Source organism: Oreochromis aureus, linkage group 14 (assembly GCF_013358895.1).
Source record: "Oreochromis aureus strain Israel breed Guangdong linkage group 14, ZZ_aureus, whole genome shotgun sequence".
NCBI classification, from domain to species: Eukaryota; Metazoa; Chordata; class Actinopteri; order Cichliformes; family Cichlidae; genus Oreochromis; species Oreochromis aureus.
In genome coordinates this window covers 35,733,159-35,751,706 of record NC_052955.1, presented here as the reverse complement: position 1 = coordinate 35,751,706, position 18,548 = coordinate 35,733,159, and the positions used below count along the sequence as shown (strand labels likewise).

At 39.2% G+C, this 18,548-nt stretch overlaps 3 protein-coding genes across 3 annotated transcripts in view; 2 read left to right on the top strand and 1 right to left on the bottom strand.

Annotated features, from left to right (window-relative positions):
- Positions 1 to 7,582, top strand: part of smtnl (smoothelin, like) — a 55,317-nt gene extending 47,735 nt beyond the window's left edge. The window contains exons 5-12 of the mRNA XM_031744124.2: positions 583 to 664; positions 1,213 to 1,473; positions 1,559 to 1,621; positions 1,702 to 1,762; positions 1,847 to 1,969; positions 2,070 to 2,193; positions 4,981 to 5,132; positions 6,728 to 7,582. Coding sequence (XP_031599984.1) covers positions 583 to 664; positions 1,213 to 1,473; positions 1,559 to 1,621; positions 1,702 to 1,762; positions 1,847 to 1,969; positions 2,070 to 2,193; positions 4,981 to 5,132; positions 6,728 to 6,854 — 993 coding nt within the window. The 3' untranslated portion in view covers positions 6,855 to 7,582. The remainder of the gene's footprint in view (positions 1 to 582; positions 665 to 1,212; positions 1,474 to 1,558; positions 1,622 to 1,701; positions 1,763 to 1,846; positions 1,970 to 2,069; positions 2,194 to 4,980; positions 5,133 to 6,727) is intronic.
- A 2,824-nt stretch (positions 7,583 to 10,406) lies between these two features.
- LOC120443475 lies at positions 10,407 to 14,110 on the top strand. The gene is made up of 15 exons (XM_039622237.1): positions 10,407 to 10,492; positions 10,660 to 10,799; positions 11,008 to 11,233; positions 11,346 to 11,421; positions 11,544 to 11,824; positions 11,907 to 11,942; positions 12,050 to 12,123; positions 12,226 to 12,303; positions 12,572 to 12,777; positions 12,859 to 12,958; positions 13,056 to 13,217; positions 13,319 to 13,425; positions 13,500 to 13,644; positions 13,782 to 13,908; positions 14,060 to 14,110. The coding sequence occupies exons 1-9, from the start codon at positions 10,445 to 10,447 to the stop codon at positions 12,603 to 12,605; spliced, it is 993 nt and encodes a 330-aa protein (XP_039478171.1). The 5' UTR covers positions 10,407 to 10,444; the 3' UTR covers positions 12,606 to 12,777; positions 12,859 to 12,958; positions 13,056 to 13,217; positions 13,319 to 13,425; positions 13,500 to 13,644; positions 13,782 to 13,908; positions 14,060 to 14,110.
- On the bottom strand, positions 13,800 to 17,851 carry LOC120443474. Its single transcript, XM_039622235.1, has 7 exons — positions 17,577 to 17,851; positions 16,709 to 17,385; positions 16,167 to 16,212; positions 15,721 to 15,809; positions 15,529 to 15,639; positions 15,135 to 15,408; positions 13,800 to 14,858 (listed from the first exon to the last, which is right to left on the bottom strand). The coding sequence occupies exons 1-7, from the start codon at positions 17,625 to 17,627 to the stop codon at positions 14,652 to 14,654; spliced, it is 1,455 nt and encodes a 484-aa protein (XP_039478169.1). The 5' UTR covers positions 17,628 to 17,851; the 3' UTR covers positions 13,800 to 14,651.
- Between the last annotated feature and the right edge of the window lie 697 nt (positions 17,852 to 18,548).

Here is an 18,548-nt window from a genome sequence, read left to right as displayed (position 1 = left end):
AAAGGAGGGGGGAGACGGGCATGGAACAAAGCATCCCTCTGCCTTTCGCACTTGCAGGCCTTCACTGAGGTCCATGTGCAAAATAAATGGCTTTGAAGTGCACTCAGTTGTGGCATGCCAATTTGTTTTGCTTTGTCTGAAGTTGTGTCAAAAAAAGCCATATGTTGGAGAAAAAGTCAAAAACTTGAAAGGAGTGAAAGAGTCCAACAATGACTCAGTGAGCATCTGGATTTCTTTTTTTTTTTTTTTGTTCAAGCCAGAGGAACATGATTTGTCTACAATCCAAACATAACATATTGGTGTTTGAAAAGCTAAACATGAAACTAAGAGGAGACTAAAAAGGTGACCAAGTGCAGTTTTTAGTCCATCGGGGAAGGCAATTATCCAGTAGACAATCGGCTGATCAATCCCACAACGATTAACTGGCAAGAGTCTTAAGTTGCTGGTTTTCATCTTACGTGTATGAGATTGTGCTGTGGCAGTGAAGAAAAATGGTCCTCCTGTTTGTCACAAATAAAGGTCAAACATGACTTCACGTCTGTTGTTGGCATGTCGTTAACTATGACTTCATGTGTGTTTCAGAGCATTGAGCGAGAGGAGCCGATTGAAGTCGACCCAGCCCCGACACATTCTGGACAGGAAAATGGACATGCTGTTTCTAAAGGTAATCACACAGCTATGGTCTCACGTCCTCACAGTGCAGCTTGTCTCCACAGTTAATGATAATACAGTCACAAAGCATTGTTTCAGGGAGTTTCCAGTTATTTTACCCAGCGTGCTTAGCCAAAGGAAACAGATTTATGATGTTTCGTGGCTATAGCGTTAGGAAGTGTATCATTTGTAGACCATAAAAATCAAAGCAGAATCATTTTTGGAACAGAGGGTAAAGTGAGGGAGTTATCAGCTAACACTAGCACCTTAAGTAATCTGTATTTACAATGTAAGAAGGTAAGGTTAGGAAAGCCTATAATACAGTAAGAAAGAGATACAGTGTTTGTACTTTTTCTATAAGTCCCTAAATATTTACAGTTTAGTTTGTGTCTAATTTCTCATTTTAGAAGTCTCCTGTGTGTTCTTTCCAATTCAGAGGAATTCATGGTAAATGTTGGGCAATGACAGCAAGTTGTTATGAAGCGCTGTCTGTCTTTCTTTGCTCTTAGATTGTATCTTTAGCATGCTTTATCAGCTTTTTATACCTTTTTATCCAATCAGAACATTCAGTGCTGGTACATGGAAAGATCTCCCCACCCACTGACCCTCCACATGAACACGCTCCCATTGTCACCATGCGGATGCCCCACCTCCCCATTACTGCTACAACCAAGACAGCAGAAATCAAAAGCTCCCCCATTGTTCCAAGTAGCCCCGCAAGTCCTCTGACCTCTCCGGCCTCCTCCGAGGCCTCACCTGGTGGCCAGCCAGCTTCTAGCACCACCCTGCCCGAGCCAATAGAGGAGTCTCCGATACAACCAGGTAGCTGACAGTTAAACCATGAAGTAATGTTATGACACATGAATGCAGCATAAATCGTAACTAAATTAGAATTTCCTTTGAGCAGTACCTTCTGTAAAGTCCTGGACTCCTACACCTATCAGAGCTCTGGGATCTCCTTATCTTCAGGGTGAGTCATTGTTTCAGAAAGTTCTAGACATAAAAGTATTGCAGATATGCATAATTTACTTTTTGCCTTGTCTATTCCAGAGAAACCAAATTCAGTTCCTGCTAAGTCTGTGACCTACTCAGGTCTACAGGAGCCTGACAGGTAATTGAATGGTAAACATCACACTCTCAGAACAGAGGAAGTACCTTTTGCTTTGTCTGACACTTGTGCATTGTCATCCTGCAGTGACGGCTCCTTTGGGCAGATGGGAGAAAGGAGGCGAGAGCTGGTGAGATCACAGACTCTGCCCCGTAACATTGGTGCTCAAGCCCGTCGAGCTATCTTTGAAAGACTGGATTCTGAGGCCAGGTGAGGGCACTGCAATGCTACATTTGGGTCGCATAATAACAGCAGCACATCAACACAACTGGCTCATTTATCTTTGTTTCCCCTTTCTTTCTGTGCGCAGTCGTCTTAAACCAGTGGAGTCGAAGCCCAAGCTGAAGCGCTCTCAGAGTTTCGGGGTGTCCACTGCCAGCAGCATCAAACAGATCCTTCTCGAGTGGTGTCGCTCCAAGACCATCGGCTACCAGGTAAAACACTCATTATCATTAGTCTCACCAGCCAATAAAGCCTGGAGGGGAACATGCCACGCTTTTGTAAACTTACATGTTTTTTAAATGTATTAAATTATCTGTAGCTATTAAGCCTATTTGTCAAAATAGGCTTAAACACTGATTTTCTACTTTTCACCTCCTCCAGAACAGATGATGGTCAGTTACCTTCGTCAACTGTTTCCTGCCCTCCACACAGTCACTGACATCACTTCACTTCCCCATAGCACAAAACAAACTTTCAGAGATGTGCACCACATAGATAATCCAGTGTGCCTGAGTGTATTTTAGCCAGAGTTACTTTTTTGTTCTTTTTTTTTTGTTGCACTCTAACATAGTGGAAAATTGACAACATGTTTATGTGCTGATTAGATGTTTGCAGCTGTGCTTTACAGTTGGAAGAACACAAGGCTGCTAATGGAAGACGCAAATACATTCATACTGTCCTCTCCATAATGTTTTTCAGCTGTTAGTGTATCCAGTTTGACTTTGTGGTAGTTTGTAAGGTTGCTTCTCGAGCCCCACAAAATCCTACTAGCAAGTGAGCACACTATGTCACACAGCGGTATAAGGATAAGTAGATAATGGATTATTGAATGTCATCTGAATTTTTGCAACTAGGTTCTTTTGTTTTTTGTTTTTTGATCATCCTGGCATTTCCAGAATTTTTTTATAAATGGCTTGACACAAGGAAGTCATTGAAGAACAGGGCAAATTCATAGGGTAGAAAACAGGCCTTGGTGCAATTAGCTTTCTGTACAAGAGTTAAGAAATACAAGAAGGTAGATATTAACCTTACTTTTATGTGTTCCCAAATAAAATAGTCCTAATTAGTTCAACGTTTTGACAAATAGACTAATTTATTTTTTTCTGACAGTGACACGGTGTCCAGTACAAAGCAGCAATTAACCCAAATTAGCGTATTAAGAATGGTAAATGGACTGATTCTTATATAGCGCTTTTCTACTCTCCCAGAGTACTCAAAGCGCTGTATACAACATGCCTCATTCACACAAGCACTTCTAAACACAAGTGCAAACTAAACTACATTCACACACATTCATACTCCAATGAACGCATTAGTATCTTGCCCAAGGATATTTGGCATGCAGACTGGGGAAGCCAAGGATCGAACCACTGACCTTCCAATTAGTAGCTGATCTCCTCTGCCACCTGAGCCACAGCCACCCCATGACCCTAAACAATTACACACCAGACACATAAAATATTTTGTGTCTTTATTTTATTCAGATACAAATAAACAGATCTGAACAATCAGACTGCTACATTTGGCAATAAGTTCGCTTGTAGGTCAAAACATGCGCTAGTGCTGAATACACAATGATATGGAAATAGTAAAATAATCCCACCCGCTGCTCTGGTCAGTCAGCTCTCTGAAATGATTACTCTGTCTCCTCAGATGTGATCCCAACTCTGCCAACACAAGCTCAAACTGACATCCTGAAATATGTATTAAAGTAGTGATGATACAGCTTCAACTCCTGGATCAAACCATGAAATCCTCCCTGCTGCTGCCTTCTTGCGAGAATTGGATAGATCCAGAAACTGTTTCTTCTTTTTCTTGTCATTTTTTCGCAGTGTTATGAGTGTGTAAGGGCTTTTAGGAGCTTGAAAATACAAGTCCCCTTTGGAGGTGGTTTTAACCCCGGTGATGATAATGACCCACACCTTTCCTCATGTAAAGACTCACATGATCAATAGCGGGTCAGTAACCATGTCCAAAGTGAACAACCTCTACTCAGGTTTAAATACCTCTCCAGCTTTTTGTTTTTAGACTGAAGAAGCCTCTTGGATAAGAGACACATCATGAACTTAAAGAAGTCCAGTTCCATTCTTTTTTTTCAAGCTCCCAAGACTACAATGATGTGTATGACTGACTTAAAAACTTAACAAACTAGTGGCTAATGTCACTAATGTAGCTATATCCATCTTTCATACACGTTGACACTGCACTAGAGCTCCTGGAGCTGCTGCTTGTTTATTGGACACACATGACAGCAGTTCTACTGACTGACTTGTAGGACTCTTGGAAGTGACACAAATAATTGTACTTCCACAAATAAACTGGACAGGGCACATAATGTGTGTCAGAGATAGAAAACTATAAATTAGAATACTCGACCTAGATACATGCAGCTGTTTCATGTTGATTTACCCTGTTGGCACACAGAGGGACTGCTAATGTGCTTACTGTGTTCCTTTCAACTACAGTAGCAGTGAGCATCCTTGTGGTAAATAGGTGCGTCTAATTGCACGTGTTTTTTGCAGAGGTGTGGAGGCGTGGTTTACGCTGAGGTCCCAAAGAGCTAAGTGACACTTTGCCGCACTCTGAAAGCCTTTTTTCTTGACTGCAGCCTGAGCCAGCTGCTCCATGTGGTTTTGGTTACAGTCAAGCAAGCAAGGCAAAGCCAAGGCTCTTATTAACTTGTAGCAAACTCTTACATACACACACAAGAAGAAGAGGGAGACGTTCATTTGATTACGTGACGTATTGCATTTCATTCAAGCCAAACTCCAGACCAATAAAGGGTATCCTTGAAACAGCGTGATTTCAAGAGCACGTCAGAGTCTGAGAGAAGCAGAGCAGGGGGAAGTCTGTTTTAGCCATCATAATTATGGGCTAGATGCCGGATGGGGAGACGGTTTTATGAAGCTGCAACAAGTCATATGTCTATCTTTTACCTCTCACTGCTCTCCTAAATGCAGTTCTCTCACACACTCATCATCATGTCTTCCTGTCCTCAGAACATCGACATCCAGAACTTCTCATCCAGCTGGAGTGATGGGATGGCTTTCTGTGCCCTGGTTCACTCTTTCTTTCCGACCGAGTTTGACTACACCTCTTTGTCACCGGCCAATCGCAGGCACAACTTTGAGCTGGCCTTTGGAACTGCAGAGTGAGTGATAACAATATGAAAATAGGCTGTGGATATAATGGCAGGCCTTTTGTTAATTTTTTTTTTTTTTTTTTTGAAGATATGACACAGTGCTGCTTCAGAAGCTTAAAAAATACACCTTCTGTCAATTCTTAGGTTTTACATATTATATGTAGAATAGGCCTCCTTTGGACCACAGAGACATTATGTTTGTCATCCTTACCAGGTCTTAAATTATATTCTTAATGACATTCACGTATATTTTATTTTTAATAAGACACTACAAGAATGTTTTTTTTTTATTTCATTTTAATGTTTATTATGTTGTCTCAAACATTCTGTTCATTTTCATTCTGTTTTTTTATTTTTTTATTTTTCATTTCAGTATTTCATTTAGTTTTGTGAAACCAAAATATTTCCTTTCATTTTGCTTTGATGGAAGGTTAATTCACTAAAAAAAGATACGTTTTCACGCGGCTCTTTGCAGTACTGTAAAAAAAATTCCCTTCCACAGGAGGAGGAGGGTAGATAGTAACCAATAACCAAATGCACTTGACTAACTGATCAGAGAGTGTGAGCACATCTGTAAAAGCAGGTGTGTGTGTGTGTGAACTCAGACTCACCCCAGCACTCAGAGAAACTGCAAGGAACCCAGGAGCTCCATCTCAGCATGTTAAATGTACAGTAAGTTAATTATGTTTGACATAAATTAGCCCAGATGTCACAGTTTTCCTTTAACTTCCTCCCACTCTTGTTGTCTTACAAACACAAACAGTTATTAGTTAGCTGGAGCTCAGTTGTGGTGTCTGGATTCTGCTAATGTGGCTTTAAAAGATTTATGAGCCTTAACTCTATCAGCCATGCATGTCCGCTTTATTGTGGTTGGATGTTTCTGAATGGGTTTTCTCTCTTGGTTTGTTTTATAGCTCTCCACAAAGACCCAAATCCACGCGTTTTAAACGATCATTATTCCTGCAGATCCAGTCCTTTTTGTTTCTCCATGTTTTTTCCCCTCCCTTTTTCACATTTGATGAAAGGTGTGCATTCCTTTTCCCTGACCGAATGGCTTCATAAAGCCCAGCTTATTATCCCACTGCACTACACAGACCTACAGCGTGGACGTGCATTGAGCTTAAATACTACTTGATTAAAGACAAATTTATTTTGTGCCTACAGCAGAATTACGCTGTTTTGACTGAAAAGCATTATTCATTGGGTTCAGTGACCAGCTTTAGACTTGACCTCTTAAAGAGATCTGAGACTTACAGGACAGTGAATACACATATCAGGATGATTACATCCATCATGTCATTCTGTAAGAAACTGTAACAAAACATGTTTGTTAAAAATCAATTTTCAGCAGATTTACAGTTTCAGAACTCAACTGGCTGCTGTGTATTTTTTGCATGATACAGTTCAGTCCTATAACTCATAAAATCAATAATTAGGTAATAATTAGGTAAAGAAATTAAGTATAAACTGAAGGAGTTTTTTTTTTTTAAAGAAAATCTTCAATCTTCTTCTTCGGTTAGAAAGTTCACTCTTTGAAATACCCCTGGTGCCACTTCTCCAGCCTTCCCTTTTCTCAACTTGTCTTCCTTTATCTCCACCTCCAGAGCGAAGGCAGGCTGCGACCGGCTGATCGAGGTGGACGATATGATGATCATGGGCCGTAAGCCAGACCCCATGTGCGTCTTCACCTACGTGCAGTCCCTCTACAACCACCTGCGCAAGTTCGAGTGACGCTCAAAGACCTCTTTGAAAACATCAACATGCTATCAGCTGATTTCTGGTTTGCTGTCAGGCAGAGGCCTCTGCATGTAGGGCTGGTGGACAGAGCTGGCACTTTGGAAGGACTAGGTTGCCTCCTAGTGGTGGATAAATAAACAATCCTCTACTTTGCTGCAGGAGAAGCAGCCCAGAGGGGAAGTGCTCACAGCTTGGGTCACTGACAGAGTGGACAGTGTTTCATCCATGCTGTGTATGAACAGTCATGAAGATGGATTCATACATAGCGGTCAGCAGTTTGTGTGTATGTGTGTGTGTGGTTTTTATTTAGGTTTTTACTTTGTGTATGAGTATTCGTGTGTATGGCTGAGATATACTGGAGAGAGAGCAGAAATGTTGCTGTGTTCACTATCGTCACACATGCTTGTAGGTTAACCTCCATATTAATTTCAACTTGCGCACCTGTGGAGAGGAGGTATGTCTCAGAAATGTCACAGCCCATAAGGCTGTACATCCGACTGTTTAGGGCATATATGACGCAATGTTGTAGAAAATAAAATGATATTTTGTTATGATGCTGAGCAATCTTTCAATCCACATATGCTGGATGACACTAAGATGATGCCGAAATATGGAAAACAACATCAAGAAATTTTACTTCTCTGGGGAAACTGTTTTTTTCTTAATATCTACTTCTGTATTATGACACAAGTGAAATGAATTTAAATAAACAGTGAAATTTATATGTTGCAGTTTTTTTCTATCCTGGATTCATTGGGAACTAAGCAACGCTAAATTTATGGTCACTCAAGTTACAATGAAAGAGTAACATAAAACATAACAACTGCAAATAGGTGATCATGTGATCAGACTTTCGTGAATCCATAAAGTTGTGTGATTGTTTGGGTCTGTGTGGTTTTTAAGTGTCTCTTCCAGGGTTGGAGCTGATTGCAGCAGGACAACATCAGCTCAGACCATCTGCAATGTGTGGAGATTTTATACCATGTGTATGATATGATTTTAGGCTCCTCCACATCGTACAAGCTCTAATATATTACCTAAAGATCGATTCTGCTTGGAAGTTCCAGCTAACTGGATAGACTTTCAGTGTTACTTGGTCAGAAAGCCATAGTGCTGTGCTTCTGTCTCTCCTAAATTATAACAGCTGGCAGGTCAGGATTATTGTTATGACCATGTTCTTCTTCTAAACCTAACTATGTAGTTTTTAACCACATTAGCCTGACAATTGAGTAAAAGATTAAGTATAAGTATTAAGCAAGCAAAAAAAAAAAAAAAAAAAAAAAAACAGCAAGTGAGAAAAAGCAAGTGCAAAACACAAAGGGATGCCCAACTCATGAACAAACCATGATCCAACCTCATAATGTGGACTGTGCCTCACCTCTAGAAGGTAAATTATCTCATGGGAACTGTAGGAGCAATGTAACGGTAGACGCAGAAGACAAAACCCACTATGTGACACCCCAGGATAGTTGGGACTTCAGCTTCTCTTGACCTGGTTGGACAAAATCAGCACAAGTTACTGAAAAAGACTAAATAATAAGATTATTTTTGGTAACTTGGTCTTTCCAATGTCCAACTGTCCTGTCCTCCTGTCTTCCTTCTCTCACCCCAACCGGTCGCAGCAGATGGCCGCCCCTCCCTGAGCCTGGTTCTGCCAGAGGTTTCTTCCTGTTAAAAGGGAGTTTTTCCTTCCCACTGTCGCCAAAGTGCTTGCTCATAGGGGGTCATTTGATTGTTGGGCTTTTCTCTGTATGTATTATTGTAGGGTCTGCCTTACAATATAAACTTGAGGCGACTGTTGTTGTGATTTGGCGCTATATAAATAAAATTGAACTGAATTGAAACTGAATTGAATCCAACTAGTGTTGACACCAAACTGTGTAATGGAAATTAAGGCATCTACATATATTGTGTTCTCACCTGAGAACAAGCTTTAAACAAAAACATGGCCCTAACACCTGTACACTCTCAGAAATAGGGCTGAAGCGAAAAGTTCATTATTTTTCTTACATAAGCAAATCCCCTACAGGGGGATTTAGAATTCAAACAAATATTCCCATGGGCGTCGTCAGGGGGAGAAAAATTATGGATTCTAAGGGCCCGTAATTATTTTTTTTATTTTTTTACAAAAATTATTAATCCATCAATATGGCTTCCATACATGACCATAAATGCTGTTTGCTTCAAAGGTGTTTGTTTCCTAATATTGGTTTTGTTTTGTTTTGTTTTTCGAAACAAAGAGTAAATCCAGTCAGCCTCTGACCCCGCCTCCCCCCTCCTTATTTCATGAATTGGTTTAGTCCAGGTGCACGCGCTCCTAACTGACGCTGAGCTTTAGAGCGGTAGGAAAAGAGACAGGTGGAAATAAACTTGTACCGAAGTGTACATGAAAGAAACTACTTGACTTCCCCAGTGTTAGCTAGCTTACCCAATTTCTAACAGAAAATAATGTGTTTGTTATCCTTTAGCCAACATGTAATTAGTGCAGACAGACCTTCTGTACATATGTATACTAAATCACATATCTGCCGGCCTGCTGCCAGAACCAACAGATCAAACCTCTGGCTCAGGCTTAGCTGTCCCACTCATATAACCCCACACCCACACACCTGACACTGAACCTGCCTCACTGATATCTGAAGAAGCAGGTGAGTTATTTTATGTCAAACGTGTCTAGTTGCAGGAGGCCTCTTGAGAATTTTCTTTTCAGTAATAATAATACATTGTGGTGGACCACTGGAGGGCTCCACTCATACCCAGTTCTCGGGAAGTGTTGTTGCTATGTTTTGGAGGGAAAAGTGTTCAGTTGTGTTGTGATGAGGAATAAACGAGGAGTGTTAATCGAGAGCTCTCGTGTCGTCTGTGTTTACCTCCACAACATTATCTTTATAAGCCACATAAACAGAGTATTTTAGGAGGAGTGTGACTGTTGCAGGTAGTGAGCGCTTTCAGTGAGCAAAAACTGATTAAACCTATTTGAGTTACACTAGGTCTCAGGGCAGAGATATATTTTAGTTCAATAAGGTACTTTATTTTCTGAGTGTGCTCACTAGTTTATTTCAGTGTTCAGATATACTCTGCAAGTACAGCCACACTGTTTACTATGGCGTTATTTCAGTGCCACTATTCTGAGCGCACGTAAAAAAAGATTGAGCGCACGTAAAAAAAGATTGCAAGTGCAAGTGTTGCATTTTGAAGAGAAATTTATTTTGAGCGTACAAAAGCTGAATTTGAGTGAACAAAATTCATTGCTGCTTGCAAAAAATGTATTTCTGTGTTTGCGCTTATCCATATACACACACAATAGCACCCCCTCTCGCTCAGTTTTTTCATTTGCGCTTGCTCGCAATGTGTTGCTTGCGCTCACAATATTCTCTGCTGCGAGCGCTCAACTCTCTGTACACCGTTATAAGTGTGCCACAAAACCAACCAATCACAGACTTGGTTTCAAAAATTCTGATTGGCTCTTACGGTCTCCAATCAGCTCGCTAGCTGCTGCATTCCGGACACCGGAAACACTGTCCACTCAGCCTTGCTTCTTGCAGATAGAGGGAGTTTTGATTTACTCTGCAGCCAAAGAAGAGATGGCAGAATCAAACAATGGCTCAAATAATACTACACCACAGTATCAGGTGAGTTTAATTTTTTTTTGTGTGAATTTAGTAATTTGCTGTCCTTTCTGTTTAATATGCTGTGAAATTGTAGTTACAGATGCAGCTGTAGAGTTTAAGCTAGCCTAATGGGTAATTACCAGCGTAGTTGTCTTACTGAGGCAGTGTATCCCAATCATGCTTTTTAGGGTAATGGTGCAGTTGAGTCAGCAGTAAGAAATCTGGTGTCTTTGCTGCTTAACAACATATCCACAAATCCTTCAGGGAGGCCAACAGAGAGTGGGCAGCCGGAGCCTAGAACTCTGACTATCCAGCAAGAGATGACAAGGTGTTAGCTTTTTTTGTGTGTGTTTTTTTTCTAAACTTTTTGCAATCTTTTTTGTTACAGTTATTTGGTTTATCGATTTATCAACATTGATTTTTAAATTAAAATGTCCTATTAAGGACTGGTGTCATATTTAATAACTTTATTAAACAATAACCCTTATGTTATGCAACACTGCATTTTTTTAAACTCATGCATTTTCATCACACAGATCATTTCCAGGACATTTCAAATCAAACTTGAGCCGTGGTAAAAAGAGATGTTTTACATCTACTAAGCAGCTTGTCAAGGCAGGCAGTAAGACCACAGGCCTCAGTTTTTATTTGCTGTCAAAAAACACATCCTACACTCCTTTGCCAGCTGAGGAGCTTGAACTCCTACAAGCTGGCATGGGGAGACAAACAGTGTCTCTTCCAGAAGATGGTGACCATGCAGAGGTAAGTTTGTATAGTCAGTATTAAAATAAGTCATTGGCAGACGCATTTAGCCTGAATCATATGCCACAGTCCATTTAGTGTTCCACTCTGCTTAACTGTGTTTTTAACTAAGATTTCAAGACTTCTGGAAGAAACCTTTCCAAAAATGGAATATCTTTGTGGAGGATGGCTCTTGCATAAGGCAACAGGTTTGTTGTAAATTCAGTTTTTATGTGTGTTTTTGGCATTCTTGCGTGCTCATACTGCAGTAGAATTATGTAGTTGATACTTTTGCTGCTTGATTGTATGTGCTATCTTTTTGTCAATAAAGGTGGCAGTGGTCGACGAAAGCTCACTGTAATTCCACCTGAAACAGAAGGATATTCTGTCAAAACACTGAAAGCTGTGTCAGGAGGTGGCAAATCCACTTTTTACATTGTACCTCTTCAGGAAACATTAGACACATCTCCTCTACCTCCCGACTCACAGCACTTTTCAAAGATGCCAAAGAAGTTATGTTACCAGTGTAATGAAGTTATGCCTCTGCAGATGCTTGCAGTACACATCAATACGTGCAAAGGAAAATTCTCTCCTGATGAGACTGATGATGAGGTGAGACAATTCTGATGAAGTCAAAATGAGCAATTTTAATTAAATAATATAGTATCACAATTACAGTTTTTTAATTCTGCAGGAATCTGAGTTATGCATTGTGAAAAGCAAATGCAAGGTAAACCTAGCAAATTACTAAAAACCATAGTAACTACAATAAATTTTGTATCGGTAATGATCTTTTTCCCACTATGCATAACATGTACCCCCTTTTTGAAATTGTAGGTTATTTGTCCAATATGCACTAAGGACTTTCCTGAAGATGAGATCACAGTCCACGCAAGTCTGTGTGGGGATAGGTAATCTTTTTTCAGCCATTTATGAAAAAATGTTAATCAGTAACAGTCCACGCAAACATATGTATTTTTTTTTTCTTTTTTTTTACTTTGTTTCGTCAACAGCTTTCAATGCATGGTGCCTGAAGAAAATGACCAAACTACATGCACACCAACTCAAACTTCAGTATGCACAACCGACAGGTAATCTTTGCTCTATTATAGTTCATATACACACTATAATGCAGGACCATTTTTTTAAATTATGTGTAAGATCTTTTAAACAATAGCTGGGTTTTAATTTCATATAAAACATTTTATGATCACACTACTTTAAATTATGGTTAAAGATTGTTGCACAGAACATGCTGCGATAATTTCTAATCACGTTTAATGTGGTAGCCTCTTTTAATCTAAAGATGATTATTTTTCTTTGAGAACTTAGGATGTTTTCTACCTTGTTTTTGTTAAGCGTGGAAGATGTATTGCGTTGCCTTGAACAATAAGTCGACACCACAACAGAATTTAAGTTGTGTGTGGACAGAGAAGACCTTCCAGACAGAGGCATTCTCCAGTGGCATAGAAAAAAATCTGCATCTCCCACCAGTGTTCTTAGGGTGGTTTTCATTGGAGAGGCAGGCGTGGATACAGGAGCACTTAGGAAAGAGTTTTTGAGTGGTGAGTTGCCTATTACCTGTTTTGTCCTAGTGTCAAAAAATAATGGATAACTTAAAAATGCGGATATTTTTTGTATGAAAGACATGATTTCAGGTATTGAAAGCAGATTCTTTGAAGGACCTGAGAACAAGGGCAAAAACCCCAAGTATTCTCTGACCGATCTTGATAATGAAAACTTCAGGTTGGTTACATACGAGCTTTGTGTATTACATTTAATACGCATCCGATATTTTTGTAAATGTTACCTGAAAATGAATTATAATCATTTGTCTTCACAGAACTGTTGGTGAAATAATTGCAGTCAGCCTCGCCCAAGGAGGCCCATCTCCTGCCTTTTTCAAAGAATGGTGCTACAATTTCCTCTGCTTAGGAGAGGTTGATTTCAGCTGTCTGTCTAAGGAGGATGTTGCAGATGTGGAATCTTCCTGCTCATCAGCAAAGTGAGCACCTGGTTTAGCTCTGGCACATGATATATTATGAGTATGGTGTTTTAAACACTTTTAACCTTCTGTATTTCCTCTTTCACATTATACATTTCCAGGTTGAAGATGCAGCAGACATACAGTCTCTGATGTTGTGGGCTGATGAAATTGTCACCTGTGGATACACAAACCAGATAAAGATGGATAGTAAGGAAAGCATGATACGGTAAGCGAGAAAAAGTCAGTGAGATCATTAACCCATCCCCAACTAGTTTTTCATTTTGTTTTGTTTTCTTTAAGTGCCATTGTCTTACACTCTACAACAAGACTGATTCCAATGCTACAGCAGCTCAGAAAGGGCATGGAACTGTATGGTCTTGTGAACCTGATGGCTGTAAATCCTGAAGCTTGCCACAGTTTGTTTGTGCCTGGGAAAATCCTCAAAGTAAGTATTAACATAGCAGCTTCAGTCTGATCCGAAGACAGTCCACTTATCTGTACTGTAGTTATCCTGTATTTATTTATTAGTTTTGAATGAACAATATATCTATAATATAATCTACTTTATTTCCTTATTTACAGCCAGACGCTGATTTCATTATGATGAGCTGCCAACCACATTTCAGTGAAAAGGGGACATCTAGGGAGAGAACTGAGAGGAAGATCATAAATTTTTTGCAGGATTTCTTGCAGGAGATTGAAGCATCAGGTACTATATAGTATTAGCTGTATATACCTATAGTATTGTGTATATATACCGTATGCATCTGTTAAATATTTTTGCTTTAACATACAGGGCACTAGGAAGTATTCTTAGTTGTTAATTTAAAACATTGTAATCCAGATTGCTTTTTATTTAGAAAAGACTTCAGAAACATTTTCAAACATCACAGATGGAAACACAGGTGGTGCAGGTGGTGAAAAATCAGAGTCTCTTGCTGTCCAGCATGTGCTCCAGTGGATGACCGGCCAGTCCCATGTTCCCATCCTTCCTGATGAAAAGAGACATTTCAAAATAACATGCAAGTTTGACCACGAATGTAAAGAGCGGCTGGGAGATCACTCAATTTGTTACCCAGTTGTGAGTGCATGCACTTGTACTGTGACTTTTCCAGTGCAGCATCTGGACACTTACACAGCGTTTAAAACCATAATGAGTGCAGCAGTTAGATATGGTGGTGGATTCCACAGAGTTTAACACATTGTTGTCTTGTAATTTGGAAACTAAATGAGTAAAAATGTTTCTAAACATTAACTGTTAAGATGTTCGTAGCTGTTTCATGAAAATGATAAGACTTCAAAACTTTGTGTAGGGTCCTACGTTGATAGATATTAAGCAAGTGCTTTGTTTGATTGTCTACTTGTAATCTGAATTGTAATCCGTAATCTTTCAGCAAAGAAATCTAGTATTTGAGAACAAAAGAGCGTTGACTTTCACGTCCATCTTAAGTGTCACTGTTGGTTTGACACCAGTAGCAAGAATTGTATATACAGGTCACGACCGTAAGACTCTGAATGTTCCAAGGGATTAATTGTTCTCTGAAGTCCCTCCAGGGTTTCCTCATCCAGTGGGCATTCAATTTCAGGAACCACAACTGTGCTGTTAGATTCTTCTTGCAGTACAGCACTCTCCCAGTCAATGCCTGGATCCTGAAGCTCCTTCAAATCCACAAACATATATAATAGTTATTTTTCCAGAATAGGTACTTTTGGGAGTAATGTTATTTTGTGTAAGTGTTTTTTCCAATAAATACAACAATTTAAAAAGAATGCCTTTGTTTTCATGTTCTTCTTACTGTGATTTACATTAGTGGTAATTGATAGGCAAGAATGTATAAAATCACCAGAAGCATCTTGCAGATGTGCCACAAGTGTTTAATATGTTAATTTCAGAAGAGCAGAGTTTCAGAAGAGCAAAAAATTATGATCTGGTACCTCAAGTCTCTCGCCCTCATCCAGCTCTTGTAGATGTCCTATACACCAGAGCTGTTCAGGAGTGAGACCACCTTCTGTCCTGAGGGGATGATTATTCCATCCTCCAACAAAGGTGACAAGATCTGCTCGGAGTCGAGGGACAAAGATGTAGTGGACACCAAAGAGATGAATGACATCTGAAATGTCAAGCAGGCCATCCTCCTCAAGTGAGTGAAGAACATCATGGTACTTGCTAGTGACTGCAATCCAGACATCACGCCAAAGTCGTTCTACTCTGTAAATACATTTGAATTCGGATTTATGGTATTATATGCTTTAAATCAATATCAGAACTGCTACAACAATCTACCCATGCAGTCAATAATAATATAAAAAAAGACATCAAAAGACTAACCTCTGATTGTGGACACTCTTTCCAGATATGAAACTCGCTCTCCCTGTTCCTCTTGTGGCAAACATGAAATGTGCAATGTCCAGGTTTTCTACTCCTTGATCTGCCCTAACCCTATGATAAAAATACATTTTTAAGGAAGTTGTCTTTAATGAAACTTGTTGCTAGCATATAAATTTGATCAGGGCATTAAACCTTGATGGCAAGCCGTGAAGCTGGGCTGATCTCAGGAAAAATGAGAATGCAGTTTTTGCCCTGTTAGTTGCTGCATCCAAGTACAGGACCTGCAGTAAAAACAAATGGAAAATTAAAGATCTGGTTTCAGATCATGTATAGTTTTTCAGTTAATAATGCAGTTTCATAATAAGTGTTCAAGGAATATTGTACGGTTCTATGTTCAAAACCATAATTCAAAGCTTGAGTAGTCTATACATCAATATTGGTAGTACTTCTCAAAAAATAAAAATGGCCTTTTAGTTGAACCTTTTTTTTTGTAAAGAACTGATTATAATTTTTTTTTTTTAAATTGCAAATCGTCCACTATGTTGGCTTGCTGAATAATTGATGTTCATAAAAAAATAACCTAATACAGCTCTCATTTCAAAACTACCAAATATTCTACATAACAGTTTAAATTTTACCTTCCTTGAGTAGCCATCCACTCCACCAAAGATCACAACATTGTACCTGTTTCAGAGGAAAACAATCTCACTAAGGCTTGATTTGCAGAACATGTAAGACATTGAAAATACATTTTCAGTATGCACACTTGCCACTGATTTAAACTGGACACTTGTCAGGTGTGCTGAAAATAATACCAACATTTTTATATGTGAAAGTGGATAAGTTTAATGAGACTTAATATTTTAGTTCCCTTGTCATGATTTTTTTTTTAAGTTTTCAGGAGCACTTACCATATTATGTGTTGATAGGCTTGTTATCATGGAAAATATCGATATACAAAGTGTAAATAATTGCTCAAGAAAATTTACAATTAACAATATTACTGCTTTTGTTACACATCCTGTAATCCTTTTACTTAATATTACTCTATGAAGTGCTTTTTAAAATATTATAAACACACTGAAAGACCTATCAGATAAGGTTGATTAAAACAGATTTAAAGTATAACGTGCATCTTTCTGCCCAACTTTTATTAGAGCTATATAAGTGGGTATTTTACCTTATGAGCTTGTGATTTGTGTCTATGTGGACAAGGGAGAGAGGGCCTCGCACCAAGTAGCTTCTTCGCACAACACAGCCTAGTTCTGTAATCCGTGTGAAGATCCCAACAGCATCAACTCGATGCATGGAGGCCATCATTCTCCACCACTGAACACGGAGACCCATAGAAACCAAATGTCCTTGAACCATTCGATAGCCAGCATTTGGCATCTGATTTTTGATAGCCGATATGATGTTGTCCAGCTCTTGGTCATTCATTGTGCTGTATGTTCCTCTCACAGACAAGTCAAATTCTTGCATCCTCCTGAAGATTGTTCTTCTTGAAACACCAAGACATTTAGCGATGCAGCTGACTGACAGCTGAGTGTCCAACAAGTTCTTCAGTTTTTCTCTCTCTAGTACGATTTTGGGGTGGCCAGGTCCCAGACCAACTTCTGTTTCCAGTTCAATAATGGCCACAGAGCTGATGTTAATTTCACACTGAACCAGATGATGAACGTTTTGTAGAGCCTCTGTAATCTCTGACAGACCACCTATTTGCTGAGAGAAAGATTCAAACAGAACAAGCTCATGACGAGTCAAGAACTCCAAATAATCCAGATTTAGTGGTTGTTGGTTTAAAGCAGCTTCCAGTTTAGAGAGGAGTCTATGCATTATTTGCTGTCTCAGTATGTCCTGTTAAAAGCAGCAAACATGGACAAGTAGTTAGAAAAATACAATGAAATGACGTATCTCAGACAAAAATAAACAACCCATAACACGAACTACATGAGGTACATTATTTTGCAAGTTTGCATAGTTTGCAAATTAGCTAATGTCAGTTATCAAGCGAATAATAATGTACAAAATCATTTTATATTACTTACATGTGGCCGGGACATGTTGTTTTCGTGCTGCTGTTCAGTATTCGACGACATAAAAGAGAGCTACTCAAATATAATTTGGAGAGTAAGTTGGCATGGTTGTATAATGCAACTACATTATACTACACCAACGATAGTCTTAACAAATAATATATTTTAAAATAAAATAATTAAAGATATTATCCGCAAATTGGGGTTTAATTGAGTTTAGCTGGATTTAGCTACATTTCGGACTGTTTCCGGAATGCAGCAGCTAGCGAGCTGATTGGAGACCGTAAGAGCCAATCAGAATTTTTGAAACCAAGTCTGTGATTGGTTGGTTTTGTGGCACACTTATAACGGTGTACAGAGAGTTGAGCGCTTGCAGCAGAGAATGTTGTGAGCGCAAGCAACACATTGCGAGCAAGCGCAAATGAAAAAACTGAGCGAGAGGGGGTGCTATTGTGTGTGTATATGGATAAGCGCAAATACAGAAATACATTTTTTGCACGCAGCAATGAATTTTGTTCATTCAAATTCAGCTTTTGTACGCTCAAAACAAATTTCTCCTCAAAATGCAACACTTGCACTTGCAATCTTTTTTTACGTGCGCTCAGAATAGTGGCACCGAAATAACGCCATAGTTTACTGGTGACATTTATCACATTAGCTGTTAGCTTGAGAAGGACGATGTGGCAGAACACAAAGATTATCAAGTTTCATAATCTCAGATCACATGAGATGTTTTGTTTGGTGGGGAAAAAAAGAGGTCATAAAGACTGCAGCAAATTTAATAGTCTAATGACCTACTTGGAAAAAATGCAGAATCATTTAATGTCCTGTGTATGAGATATATATATATATATATATATATATATATATGTTTCTGCAAGATGGACTTGAAATTTTCTATCAGGACCAACATTCTCTCTAAGCTGCGCACGTGCGCAATTGCGCACTGCTGGCACGGTCTCTGCGCACAGAAAATCTGCGTTG

What these genes read in the sequence shown, in the direction of transcription:
- LOC120443474 (XM_039622235.1), bottom strand. Translation starts at nt 17,627, where the DNA reads ATGTCGTCGAATACTGAACAGCAGCACGAAAACAACATGTCCCGGCCA. An exon ending in ACAACATGTCCCGGCCACAT is followed by an intron (nt 17,386 to 17,576) that starts GTAAGTAATATA and finishes TGCTTTTAACAG; the next exon opens with GACATACTGAGACAGCAAAT. An exon ending in AAGAGTGTCCACAATCAGAG is followed by an intron (nt 15,409 to 15,528) that starts GTTAGTCTTTTG and finishes ATGTATTTACAG; the next exon opens with AGTAGAACGACTTTGGCGTG.
- LOC120443475 (XM_039622237.1), top strand. Translation starts at nt 10,445, where the DNA reads ATGGCAGAATCAAACAATGGCTCAAATAATACTACACCACAGTATCAG. An exon ending in AAGATGGTGACCATGCAGAG is followed by an intron (nt 11,234 to 11,345) that starts GTAAGTTTGTAT and finishes TTTTTAACTAAG; the next exon opens with ATTTCAAGACTTCTGGAAGA. An exon ending in GCAAGTCTGTGTGGGGATAG is followed by an intron (nt 12,124 to 12,225) that starts GTAATCTTTTTT and finishes TTTCGTCAACAG; the next exon opens with CTTTCAATGCATGGTGCCTG.